Source organism: Leptodactylus fuscus, chromosome 4 (assembly GCF_031893055.1).
Source record: "Leptodactylus fuscus isolate aLepFus1 chromosome 4, aLepFus1.hap2, whole genome shotgun sequence".
NCBI lineage: Eukaryota > Metazoa > Chordata > Amphibia > Anura > Leptodactylidae > Leptodactylus > Leptodactylus fuscus.
Window position 1 is genome coordinate 74,191,749 of NC_134268.1, and position 13,806 is coordinate 74,205,554.

The 13,806-nt window shown below is 42.8% G+C and overlaps 1 protein-coding gene across 8 annotated transcripts in view; it reads left to right on the top strand.

Annotated features, from left to right (window-relative positions):
* Positions 1–13,806, top strand: part of PTPRM (protein tyrosine phosphatase receptor type M) — a 568,788-nt gene that overhangs the window by 528,258 nt on the left and 26,724 nt on the right. For all 8 annotated transcript variants that reach the window (XM_075270676.1, XM_075270675.1, XM_075270678.1 and 5 more), the window contains one exon: positions 6,966–7,063. In XM_075270676.1, the coding sequence (XP_075126777.1) occupies positions 6,966–7,063 (98 nt within the window). The remainder of the gene's footprint in view (positions 1–6,965; positions 7,064–13,806) is intronic.

Sequence of the window (13,806 nt, forward strand, 5' to 3'; positions counted from 1 at the left end):
CTTGCCCTATATGCCTTGGAGGTGCTGTCCTGTCCTGCCGCCAGCGTTCTATCTGAGAGGGTGTTCAGTGCAGCCGGTGGCATCATCACTGACAAGCGCACCCATCTGTCAGCTGAGAGTGCCGACCGGCTCACTTTGATAAAAATGAACCACCACTGGATAGAGCCTTCATTTTTGGGCCCACCTGTGTAAAGCACCCCAACATGAAACTCCATGTCTGTACTCAACCTCTCCAATTCCTCCGCATCCTCATACTCATCCACCATAAGCGTTGCACAATTCTGCTAATACTAGGCTCCCTCCACCCTGATTTCCACCAACTCTGCTGGTTAGAGGCTCCCTCCACCCTGATTTCCACCAACTCTGCTGGTTAGAGGCTCCCTCCACCATGAATTGGTCCAAACTGGGGGTTTTAGAGGCTCCCTCCACCATGAATTGGTCCAAACTGGGCTGGTTAGAGGCTCCCTCCACCATGAATTTGCCCAAACTGGGCTGTTTAGAGGCTCCCTCCACCATGAATTGGTCCAAACTGGGGGTTTTAGAGGCTCCCTCCACCATGAATTGGTCCAAACTGGGCTGTTTAGAGGCTCCCTCCACCATGAATTGGTCCAAACTGGGCAGTTTATAGGCTCCCTCCACCATGAATTGGTCCAAACTGGGCTGTTTCGAGGCTCCCTCCACCATGAATTTGCCCAAACTGGGCTGTTTAGAGGCTCCCTCCACCATGAATTGGTCCAAACTGGGGTTTTTAGAGGCTCCCTCCACCATGAATTGGTCCAAACTGGGGGTTTTTAGAGGCTCCCTCCACCATGAATTTGCCCAAACTGGGCTGTTTAGAGGCTCCCTCCACCATGAATTTGCCCAAACTGGGCTGTTTAGAGGCTCCCTCCACCATGAATTGGTCCAAACTGGGGTTTTTAGAGGCTCCCTCCACCATGAATTGGTCCAAACTGGGCTGTTTAGAGGCTCCCTCCACCATGAATTGGTCCAAATTGGGGTTTTTAGAGGCTCCCTCCACCATGAATTGGTCCAAACTGGGCTGTTTAGAGGCTCCCTCCACCATGAATTGGTCCAAACTGGGGTTTTTAGAGGCTACCTCCACCATGAATTTGTTCAAACTGAGCTGTTTAGAGGCTCCCTCCACCATGAATTGGTCCAAACTGGGGTTTTTAGAGGCTCCCTCCACCATGAATTGGTCCAAACTGGGGTTTTTAGAGGCTCCCTCCACCATGAATTGGTCCAGACTGGGGTTTTTTAGAGGCTCCCTCCACCATGAATTTGCCCAAACTGGGCTGTTTAGAGGCTCCCTCCATCATGAATTGGTCCAAACTGGGGTTTTTAGAGGCTCCCTGCACCATGAATTGGTCCAAACTGGGGTTTTTAGAGGCTCCCTCCACCATGAATTGGTCCAAACTGGGGTTTTTAGAGGCTCCCTCCACCATGAATTTGCCCAAACTGGGCTGTTTAGAGGCTCCCTCCACCATGAATTTGCCCAAACTGGGCTGTTTAGAGGCTCCCTCCACCATGAATTGGTCCAAACTGGGGTTTTTAGAGGCTCCCTCCACCATGAATTGGTCCAAACTGGGCTGTTTAGAGGCTCCCTCCACCATGAATTGGTCCAAACTGGGGTTTTTAGAGGCTACCTCCACCATGAATTTGTTCAAACTGAGCTGTTTAGAGGCTACCTCCACCATGAATTTGTTCAAACTGAGCTGTTTAGAGGCTCCCTCCACCATGAATTGGTCCAAACTGGGCAGTTTATAGGCTCCCTCCACCATGAATTGGTCCAAACTGGGCTGTTTCGAGGCTCCCTCCACCATGAATTTGCCCAAACTGGGCTGTTTAGAGGCTCCCTCCACCATGAATTGGTCCAAACTGGGGTTTTTAGAGGCTCCCTCCACCATGAATTGGTCCAAACTGGGGGTTTTTAGAGGCTCCCTCCACCATGAATTTGCCCAAACTGGGCTGTTTAGAGGCTCCCTCCACCATGAATTTGCCCAAACTGGGCTGTTTAGAGGCTCCCTCCACCATGAATTGGTCCAAACTGGGGTTTTTAGAGGCTCCCTCCACCATGAATTGGTCCAAACTGGGCTGTTTAGAGGCTCCCTCCACCATGAATTGGTCCAAATTGGGGTTTTTAGAGGCTCCCTCCACCATGAATTGGTCCAAACTGGGCTGTTTAGAGGCTCCCTCCACCATGAATTGGTCCAAACTGGGGTTTTTAGAGGCTACCTCCACCATGAATTTGTTCAAACTGAGCTGTTTAGAGGCTCCCTCCACCATGAATTGGTCCAAACTGGGGTTTTTAGAGGCTCCCTCCACCATGAATTGGTCCAAACTGGGGTTTTTAGAGGCTCCCTCCACCATGAATTGGTCCAGACTGGGGTTTTTTAGAGGCTCCCTCCACCATGAATTTGCCCAAACTGGGCTGTTTAGAGGCTCCCTCCATCATGAATTGGTCCAAACTGGGGTTTTTAGAGGCTCCCTGCACCATGAATTGGTCCAAACTGGGGTTTTTAGAGGGTCCCTCCACCATGAATTGGTCCAAACTGGGGTTTTTAGAGGCTCCCTCCACCATGAATTTGCCCAAACTGGGCTGTTTAGAGGCTCCCTCCACCATGAATTTGCCCAAACTGGGCTGTTTAGAGGCTCCCTCCACCATGAATTGGTCCAAACTGGGGTTTTTAGAGGCTCCCTCCACCATGAATTGGTCCAAACTGGGCTGTTTAGAGGCTCCCTCCACCATGAATTGGTCCAAACTGGGGTTTTTAGAGGCTCCCTCCACCATGAATTTGTTCAAACTGAGCTGTTTAGAGGCTCCCTCCACCATGAATTGGTCCAAACTGGGGTTTTTAGAGGCTCCCTCCACCATGAATTGGTCCAAACTGGGGTTTTTAGAGGCTCCCTCCACCATGAATTGGTCCAAACTGGGTTTTTTTAGAGGCTCCCTCCACCATGAATTTGCCCAAACTGGGCTGTTTAGAGGCTCCCTCCATCATGAATTGGTCCAAACTGGGGTTTTTAGAGGCTCCCTCCACCATGAATTGGTCCAAACTGGGGTTTTTAGAGGCTCCCTCCACCATGAATTGGTCCAAACTGGGGTTTTTAGAGGCTCCCTCCACCATGAATTTGCCCAAACTGGGCTGTTTAGAGGCTCCCTCCACCATGAATTTGCCCAAACTGGGCTGTTTAGAGGCTCCCTCCACCATGAATTGGTCCAAACTGGGGTTTTTAGAGGCTCCCTCCACCATGAATTGGTCCAAACTGGGGGTTTTTAGAGGCTCCCTCCACCATGAATTTGCCCAAACTGGGCTGTTTAGAGGCTCCCTCCACCATGAATTGGTCCAAACTGGGGTTTTTAGAGGCTCCCTCCACCATGAATTGGTCCAAACTGGGCTGTTTAGAGGCTCCCTCCACCATGACTTGGTCCAAACTGGGGTTTTTAGAGGCTCCCTCCACCATGAATTGGTCCAAACTGGGCTGTTTACAGGCTCCCTCCACCATGAATTGGTCCAAACTGGGGTTTTTAGAGGCTCCCTCCACCATGAATTTGCCCAAACTGGGCTGTTTAGAGGCTCCCACCACCATGAATTGGTCCAAACTGGGGTTTTTAGAGGCTCCCTCCACCATGAATTTGCCCAAACTCTGCTGGTTAGAGGCTCAATCCACCCTGATTTTCAAAACAAATGTTGGTGCCAACCTCAACTTACTACAAGGGCCAAATTCACTGCTGGTGACAAGCTCTCCTCACTGCAAGTGCCAAATACACATGTTTCAAGGTGTTTTCCTACTGTCAGAGAGGTGGTATTGAGTGTGTAAAGTGTGTAGTTGTTAGGCAGTGATGTTGGGGTAATAGAGGGTCTTTGGTGTGTTAGATGCCCCCAGACATGCTTCCCCTGCTGTCCCAGTGTCATTCCAGAGGTGTTGGCATCATTTCCTGTGGTGTCATAGTGGACTTGGTGACCCTCCAGACACGGATTTGGGTTTCCCCCTTAACGAGTATCTGTTCCCCATAGACTATAATGGGGTTCGAAACCCGTTCGAACACACGAACATTGAGCGGCTGTTCGAATCGAATTTCGAACCTCGAACATTTTAGTGTTCGCTCATCTCTAGTTCTAACCTCTAGGACTCCACTGGTACAGACAATGAAGAGGGTGAATCCAGCACTGCACCACCTTCTACATATTCTCTACACAGCAGCTACTGCCAAAGCTATTCACTTGAATAGGGCTATGCTACACTGTGGGTGCATTGTGCATGTGGCCTGGCTGTGATCGAGCATGGAGAGCACATGTATGACGTCTGTGTGCTGCTCCATTCCTATGAGTGAGCCCGGGTCACAAAACAAAACAGCTCAGGCGTGTGTATGTGGCCATAGAAATGAATGGATCAAAGTGCTAGCAATGAAAAACACAGCACACTGACAAAGTACAGGGTTGTGTGCATGGAGCATTAAAGGATTTCAGGAGATGTGCCCACCCCCCCAAAAAAAAAAAAAAAAAAAGTTATACCCGGGGCCGGTCCCCACTGGCCCCATACCTTTACAGTTGCAGGCCAGCCAGCTCCTGTGCGGCGAGCTTGCAGGAGCCAACCTGTTCCGGTGACAGCCGGGAGCCTACCTAAGGCTCCCAGGCCTGTCATCGCTATATTACTATTGCCGTCTATGGGACTTGCAATCAAATGATTGCAGGTTCAAGCCCCCTAGGGGGCGCTAATAAAATAGTTAAAAAAAAATATATATATATATAATAAAAAAATAACATAAATAAAAGTTCACCTCCTTTCCCTAGAATACATATAAAAGTATAACATTACTTTAAAAAAAATATATATATATATATATATATATATATATATATATATATATATATACGAAAATGCCCAGTCTACTAATATTTTTCCTGTACGGTAAGCGTCAAAATCAAAAGTGCTAAACCACCGGGTTTTTCTCACCGTTCTGCCTCTGATTTAAATAAAAGGTGATCTAAGCAATAGACATTTCCCAAAATGGTATAATTAAAAAGTACATCTGGCCCCACATAAAAGACGCCCTATACATCTCCATACAGCTGCAGGGTCACCTGTCAATGTGGCCTTGCAGCCGTTGCAAAACTACAACTCCCATATTTGCTTGAAATTGTTTTTTCCCTATTTTTCTCCTCTAAAACCTAGGTGTGTCTTATAGTCCAGTGCGTCTTATAGTCCGAAAAATACGGTATTTCTAACCAGCAACACAGTTAGATAGGTCAGGCTCACCTGAATGTAACACCTTTTTTTCCCATGAAAATTCATGCCTTTGCTGCAGAGATATTCATTTTTTCACATTATGCAAGCGATCAGTCTGGAGCACCGAGGGTGGCTCCCTTGCTGCAAGCTACCATGATCCACACTGCTGTAATATGTCAGTGCAAAGATGAGAACTTCAGCATGGCTCTCTGGCCCCGTCACTCAAGAGAAATTTATTAGAGCAGTGTGGGGCGTAGTAGTTTGGAGCATTGGTAGACTCCCCACTGAATATGAATTTTTGCTGTTCTCTTATAAAACTCTATGCAACATTGAAAAAACTGAAAAGCATAGCCAACTAGCCAAATTTCAATACAAGGGCATCCGAAAAAAAATTTATACTATGGAAGTCAGTAGCTGATGTATGGCATACAGTTATTTATATGCAGCCAATATGTCTGGTATATGCCACATGATGCGTATAGAGCATTACAATTGCTGGGGTTGGGATTATTCACCAATATACATGTGCAGTTTGTTCTGTTTTCATCTCCTATATTTAATTATGAGATTTGAGTATAAAATATATATATAGAGAGAGAGAGAGTTACAGCTTGCGAGGAAACATGAGTATAATAATTTCTCAATTCCTACATGGATTCATTTTCCTTGGATTTGCTTTCTGCTGCTTTGTGTACCCACCTGTTTATGTGAAGTGGACTAGTCTAATCTTAGGAGCTTGCATCCTTATGAATATGACGCTTTGTCTGCTCTCAGGACCATATACAGTTATCATAGGGCCATATAACAAAATTTTGTATGTTGCTCCCCTTCCCAGTTTTGTTTTTTGGTTTTTTTTTTTTTTTACTGAAAGCCAAGAATTTTTCAATAGAAAACTTCACACAACACTTTTTAGATTTTTGGGTCAAAAGAAATGGAACGGTCAGGTTATAAGTACATCGGCTGGTGTTCATTCTAAACATACTTCCTTTCCTTGTACTTATATCCATTGACTGGCATAGATACATTTTATAGTTTTCACTAGACATGAAGCTATGAATTTCCTGCTTAGTTGATGAAACTGACTGACTGCTGCCACCACTAGGGGGAGCTCAGTATATAAATTACTGCAGCTACCAACAAAATGAATGGAAACAGCTAAATATCTTTCTGCCCTGAGCTCCTCCTAGTGTTTGTTGTAGGAATATACTGTGGATCTATGTTTCAAAGCTGCTGGAGGAGTTCAGTGTCGGGCCCCTCACTCCATGGTAGTTGTGTGATGTGCCTAGATGCTAGATGGGTCACTGGCTATAGGGCTATCTTCCTTGAGTTGAATAGACCTCTTGCTTTATGTCAGAAATGCAGGGTGCCCAGCTACAAAACTACAAAGTGAAATGAATTATTGAGGACAGTATGAGCGACGCTGTAGATAAGATCTTCCAAATGGGTAAATTAAGCAGAAGTACAGTCTTCATTGTTGTAGCCTTTATCTTGTCTTTATTAATAGTGCATCTAGTGGGAATACAAAGAGAAATCTTCCACCAGAACGCTAGCTAGGAATAACAGTGCACGGCTGGTAACACTGCGAGAATCCTGTTCATGAATATATTCTCTTTCAAGCTTCACATTTTTAGCATCTCTCTACCTTCTAAATTTTATGTCATGATATATTAAAAACCTTACTTTCTTTTACATTGTTTTCATTCTAAACTTTTGTTCCTTTTTATGTTCCTGCACAGGTCCAATGCAAGAAACAGTCTATGATTTCTGGAGGATGGTGTGGCATGAAAACACTGCCAGCATAGTCATGGTGACCAATCTAGTAGAGGTCGGCAGGGTAAGGAAGATTCTTGTGATTTCATGTTTGTTTCTAATTATTGCTTGTAGAGTCTATCACCACCAAAGCCGCGTCTAAACCACTTTCCTGTGTCATGTTTCTGCCAAGAAATGAATTAAATAAATGAGCCATTTGGGGTACCTTTTGGGGGTGCCCGGCCTGTTAGAGCCCTCATTTTTATCCCTCATTGTTTTCTTATCTTCCAGTTGCTCCATATGGTTGACGTCACATACCTATTATCATATCTATAAAGTAAACTTTGGCACAGCTTCTGTTAACAGATTACTTTATATTCAGTATTTAATATTGTTGGTATATAAGAAGCTTGTATTCAACACAATCTAAGTATTACATGTTCTTATAATTCTCTGGAGTAATTGGTGCAATTACACCCACTAAATTTCCTTCCAGTCTTCTAACCAGAAACAGAAAATCCTTTTATCCATACAGTTACCACCCACTCGACTGTTCATAAGACCCAGGAAGTATCCATAGCTGTCTGTATGATCTATATATATAATGGCAGGACCTGCAGACCATTTGATGTGTATGTGATCCTCCCATTGGCAGATATTGGGGGAGATAAGGATAGGGCAGTTGGTTTACATCGCCTGATCCCTTTGTTTTCTCAGGAGGATAAGCTACTACTGGAGATATATGGCAGTGCCTTCCAACTCTCCCTATTCAGAATACACACACGCTCTACCGAGCTGATATTTATGGAGGAGTTGGGTAGAATAGCTGCCATCTTTAGTGGTAAATCTCTTTTTTCAATTTACCTTTGCGTGCAATAGTTTATTCTACTGTGCAGTTCTATAGTGCACAAAGGTATACCATTGTATACTAATCCAGCAGAGACGAGGGATACTTTTTGCCTCCTTCAGGTGGATAAATATGTCATATATTTGGAAAGCTTCTTCTGGTATATATACCTAATGTAGGTTTAGCTGGAATGTCTCACCCCCTATGATCCTGATTGGAACTTTAGCACCGGTATGGGGGTATATTGTCGCTAAATTATTGTACAGATTCTGTAGTCTGAGGTAAGTCTGGTGATGGGGTAACACAATGGCAGAGGAAAGGTTTGATGTAGGGTAATAGACACGTATTCCTTATAATTCAGGTTGTATGATTATACAGATGTGCCCACACTTAACTTAGATGAAATTTAGTTAAAAGTTACCTGAGTTTTCATCTAAAGGTGAAATATCTGGGCAGTCTGTTCTATGGCTGTATAAACCTTCATATCTAGAGTCCTACCATTTTTTCTCCTGCTAATAGCCCCATTGTGGCAGGAGCAAAAATTTTACATTTTTTCCTAAGGCAAGGGGTGTATACAATACAAAGCAGTCCTTTTTACTGTTGTTTTCTTCACATGTAATTTTGCCAGGAGTAACTAAGATGGCAAACAAATAGCTGAGAAAAGTCCAAGTGAACATATTATATGAGATCCAGGGACACTGGACTCCAAATACAGGTTATGATACAGCTAAAAAATCACTGACAGAAAAAAAAAAACACAATAAGTAAACTGCTTGCTGTCTATGACTAACATCTCATTGCCAATAACAAAAGCAGCTAGTCAGAAGTAAATAAACTCATAATGAACTGTGGGAAGCTGCAGACTTATCTGTGCAGTGTACAGACAGAGAAAGCAGTGTAGAGACCTATATAGAGAGACTTTTGCCTCCCCCACTCCATTTTCTGTGTAGATAGACCAGCCCTTCCCCCCTCCAGTCACTATGTTACCTTCTTGATCCTACTGATTTTTAAAGACTGAACTTCCCTAGAACAGAAAATTTAGAAAAGTTTTTCAGGCACAAAACAGCTAAATTTTTAAATGAAGTTACATTTTGGTCCAAAATCACATTAAGTATCAAACGTTAGTCACCTTAGGGTATGTTCACATGGCGGAAAATGGATTCCATGTGTGAAAATATCATGCAGCTAGCCGTGATGGAATGCAGATGCAGTGCACCAACATCCTGTCATGGCATTCCGCACTGGATTAGGACCGAATGAATGGGCCTCATCAGGAGGAAGTCTCGTGCCGCAGACACCGCAGCTGAGTCAGCTGTGGAATCCGTGGCAAGATAAGGCATCGCGCTTCTTTTTACACTACTAGCTAGCGGAAAAAAAGAAGCAAGCGGCTCCCATTGAAGCAGATTTTGAGGCGGATTCCGCGTCAAAATACACTGCCAAAGGAGGCCACATGTTGGCTCAGTGGTTAGCACTGCAGCCTTGCAGCGCTGGAGTCCTTCGTTCAAATCCAGCCAAGGGCAAAAAAAACCATCTGCAAGGAGTTTGTATGTTCTCCCCGTGTTTGCGTGGATTTCCGTCCCATACTCCAAAGACATACTGATAGGGAAAAAAATGTACATTGTGAGCTCTAAGTAGCCCAAAAAGGGCTTAAAAGGATGCAATCGACAATTCACATCTGTGTGGCCACTTATAGACACACATAGGATAGACATTTTTAAATAGACAATGTCACAAAATTATATTATTTTGAAAAGCTGGTCACTGCATGACAAAGATATCTGGACATGTCCAGCCAAGACAGGTAAGGTAGGACATATCTGTATTACTGGTATGTGTCTGCCTACTCTACATAAGATAAAGTTGAAATGGGTAAAACTTAGTGTAAACTAGTCGAGTTGTGATTCTGTTTCTTCTCCAGTAAGTTCCGCTCAGGAGCTGTTTTCTGTACATAAAGAAAAACACTTTAATTTTCTGACTACACCTTTGTGTCCTCGGGCTATTGAAGAAGTTAAAGTACTTTGCTCCAGCACGATGTAATAGCATTGCAATGAAAACAGATATGTCTCCTGATAATTGTGCTGGAAGCTGCTTCTCATCTCATACTCCAGCTATCAGTCTTTAAATCTGCATAATGATTTAAATTGATTTCTGAGCTCATTTTCTCTTCCAGCCTGTCTGCATTGTGCCCAATCCCATTTACAGATCATCTTTGTTGCTGCATACGAAAGTAATGCACGTCCTGGCAAAGTATGGGTTGATGTCTGTAAGCATTTATTTGTTTCACAACTTGGCGAGGGCAGCCCAGAAAGGCAACCTGTTACCTATACTATCATTGCAGGGCTGCTATATGTCTCGTAATGCCGCCATGCATGTGTGCTTGGTAGCTAATACCAAAGTGTGCTCTTATCTCTTTAATAATCCACCCATGAGCGACTTAGAATGTGCTTATATCTTGTAAGCTTTGTTTTATGAATGTTTCTTTTTGTTTGTATGTAAAGACATAAATGTCTTTTGTAGTTTTCCGCTGATTCGCCCGCCAGACGGCATGCAGTGCGATCGGCATGGCTCCCACAGGAGACTTTTGCACTGGTAATTTAGGCTAATGATTTCTAAACATGTTAAGTCAGTTTTGAAAAGACCTCATTAAACTGTGACTGTTTATTAAAAACCTAAACGGAGCCTTTCAGGCATTTCCAGATATTATTAGTTTGCCCTGCACAGCGCTGATAAGAGGTGATAAAATGATTTCATTCATACCAGAGGCTTATACTCCAAGGAGTAAACACATTAGTGGCGTCTTATGAATGAAGAGCCTGACACAGTATTGATCCTCGCCTTGTCATTCATGTACTGTTTTCTTTTTCGCAGCTGATACATATTATTCTGTTTCTCTTTTGTGCAATGTCCTACTGAAACTTGTGACAAAGTGAAGGGACTGAATGGAAAAAAAAGTGCAAGGTTATGATTGTGCCATATTTTAGGAAACATATTGGACTGCCAACACGAGGAGGTTGACAGACAAAAACATGCTATTTTCTCTGGTTGTGTAGATGTTAATAATCTATTGTGGCTCAGGATGATGCCCCAAAAAAGCTCTTTCTATGTAGTCAAAATTGTTTGTCCCTTTTTCAGTGATTGTTATGATCATTGCTTGGTCTAAATTTACAAAAACCATAGACAATCAAACTATCACTCATGAGAACTGATCGCACCTCAGCAAGGCTGCATCAGTAACTGGACTTGTTCCTTGTCACTGTAAGTGGAGGGGTTATCCAGGGACTCTTTAAAAACTCAGTTTCTATGAAGTTCTATTTCAACCAGACCTTGGGTTTCCAGGCTGGTGCTGACCCCATGTCACGTGATCAGAACAAGCACCCAACACCGGAATTGTTCTTTGGACTTTGTGTCCGGCCCAAAAAAAAACAGTTTCCCCGCAGAGAGGCTGCAGGCGGACATTGGCAATTTGGTTTTAAAACCCATTCAAATGAATGGTTTTTAAAGCTGACTGCCGGGAAGCCGTCCCCTGTCCAGTTTCGCTGAGGATGGAGACCCAGCGGAATGGCACAGGGCGGACAAGGGCGCAAGTGTAAACGCCCCCTAACTATGTATGAAAATGGAAGAGAGGGGAGCATGAAAAGGATCGACACAGGGCAGGGCTGTTTTAAAACATTAAGGGCCCACCCCACATAATAATAATAGATCAAAGAACTGATAGCTCTGTGTTCCACTGTTGTACTCAACCTCTATTAAGTTGAAATCGCTACCTGATGCCTGGAACAGAGTGACAGCACCCAAAATGTGCTACTGTCCTGCTTGATCTGAGGCGGTTGAAGATGCTCTTACTACCATAGAGCTCTGTGCAGTTGCACTGTTGTCCCTATGGTTAAAGCGGCCCTGGTGACAGGTGATGATTCTACTCACATGAACCCAGAGTCAGAACGAACCTGGAACCAAAATAGAACCCAAGAGGAAATGAGTTTCTAGTCAGTCTCTAGATAACTCTTGGAATTAATATAATAATGTACAGCACCATGGAATTAATGGTGCTATATAAATAAGAAAGAATATAAATGACTCTCAGGCACCTCTAATGGGGCATATTAAAGTATAGTAAAAAATGAAAAATTGTAACCAGCGGGGATAGAGTTTTCTACTAGGACCAAAAACAAAATCACAAGATCATAACTGAACATTTTTACCCGGTTTACAATTAATAAATAATTATTTTCAGACACTCCCCTCTTATATTCCTTGCCCCCTATTTATATATAACACCACACCACTGAATTTTTGTGTCAGTTATTCACATATTCACAAATCCTGATTGGACAGCGTAGAGTTAGTGACATATCCGTTACCCAATGGCGGTGTGAGGCAGGATGGCATGGAGGCAAATAATAGAAATAATTGGGATGAGCAGGATCAGATCGATGGAGTTGACTTTCGATTGTTTTACAATTATTTTCCCAGTCTTAATTACTACAACAGTGAATTGAGACAGAACTAGAAGTTACCTAGTAGTGTTCATGTAATTGCTAAAGTTTTAGCTTTCCGTCATCTATTATTTTGAGCTTACTAAATTGTCTTAGGTGCGATGATGTTTTTTCTCATTAAGTTTATTAAATCATTAAACAACATAATTAGGAATCCGCCATGTCCTGGATTATCATAACAGAATTTAGGCCAACAACAACATATGCGCAGAATTTATAAACTGTTTATCACGTTCAGTCCAAGCGGAGAACACATCCTGACGTCTCCTTTACAAACATGAGAGCTTGAGGAGAACGTGATGACAGGAGCCAGATCAGAAAACAAGGAACACAAAGTTTTATTTTCTTTGAATGAATCTATCATCATAAGTGAAGGAGATCCTTCTAAGATCCCCATGTAATAACTGAGCGGTAAACAAGATGATGTGTTGTGGTGACTGGCGCACGACCAAAAACATTGGAAAAGTCAAATATTTGTCTTCGTAATTCCAGGAGCGCTGTACACAGCAGAGAAGAACCTGGGAAAATACTTCACTTCTTTTTTTAAGAGTGTTGAAGGAGGGAAATCGCTTCCATTACAGAGCTATCTTTCTCCACGTCATGATGGACATCTAAGGCATTTTATGTTGCTTTGATGAAGTGGGTTTCTTGTTGTTGTAGCTTTAGCCTAGATTTGTTGACAGGAATGTTTCATCCATAACCTACTTTATTCTAAGTATGAAATATCGCTAGGCTTGAGCACCTAAAGAGCAGCTATTTTAAGATTGTTCTTTTGGCTTGAAAAATTATGTCAGAAACAACAGACTGTGTGCAGTGTAATTGGTGAGTATGTTACTGGAACAGCCCGAGCCGTCTGTAATCGCCAGTCTCAAGAGCAGCTATTTCCTTTAAGCTAGACAGTCTGGTAATGAATGTGTTAAAGGGAATGTGACACCAAAAAATGATCTGTTGGCTAAATCACATTTTGTTTTTTGTTTTTTTATATCAAATATATATATATATATATATATATATATATATATATATATATATATTTTTTACATATATGGCTTTTGCACAGTATAGCAGCCCCTTCTTCCTCCATTGATATAAAATACTGGACCAATCATACTTGTAGCTACAATACATCGCCCTACACACTGTTTGCCTTTAAATTTTACACATTGTGTGTAAAAATAGAAAAAATTGTCGCAAAAATTTTTCACAGCAGGCAGGATAAGTTTTTAAAGTATTTTTGATCTACATTTTCTGGATAAAGAGCACAGTAAATGATTCCCATATAGACGTTTAGTAACAGATCTTCAGCCTGTTAAACTGTATTTATATCTGCCAAAACCTGAAAGTAAACAGTTGGCAGTCCCGATCTCCAGACATCTTTGTTTTGCCTCGGCCGTGTTCTTGATCCTCCTGCAGCTGCTTCCTGTTATGTTCTTTGAAGTTATTTACAGTATGAGCCTAATGTTTCCGTACAAGCACACAGACCCGAGG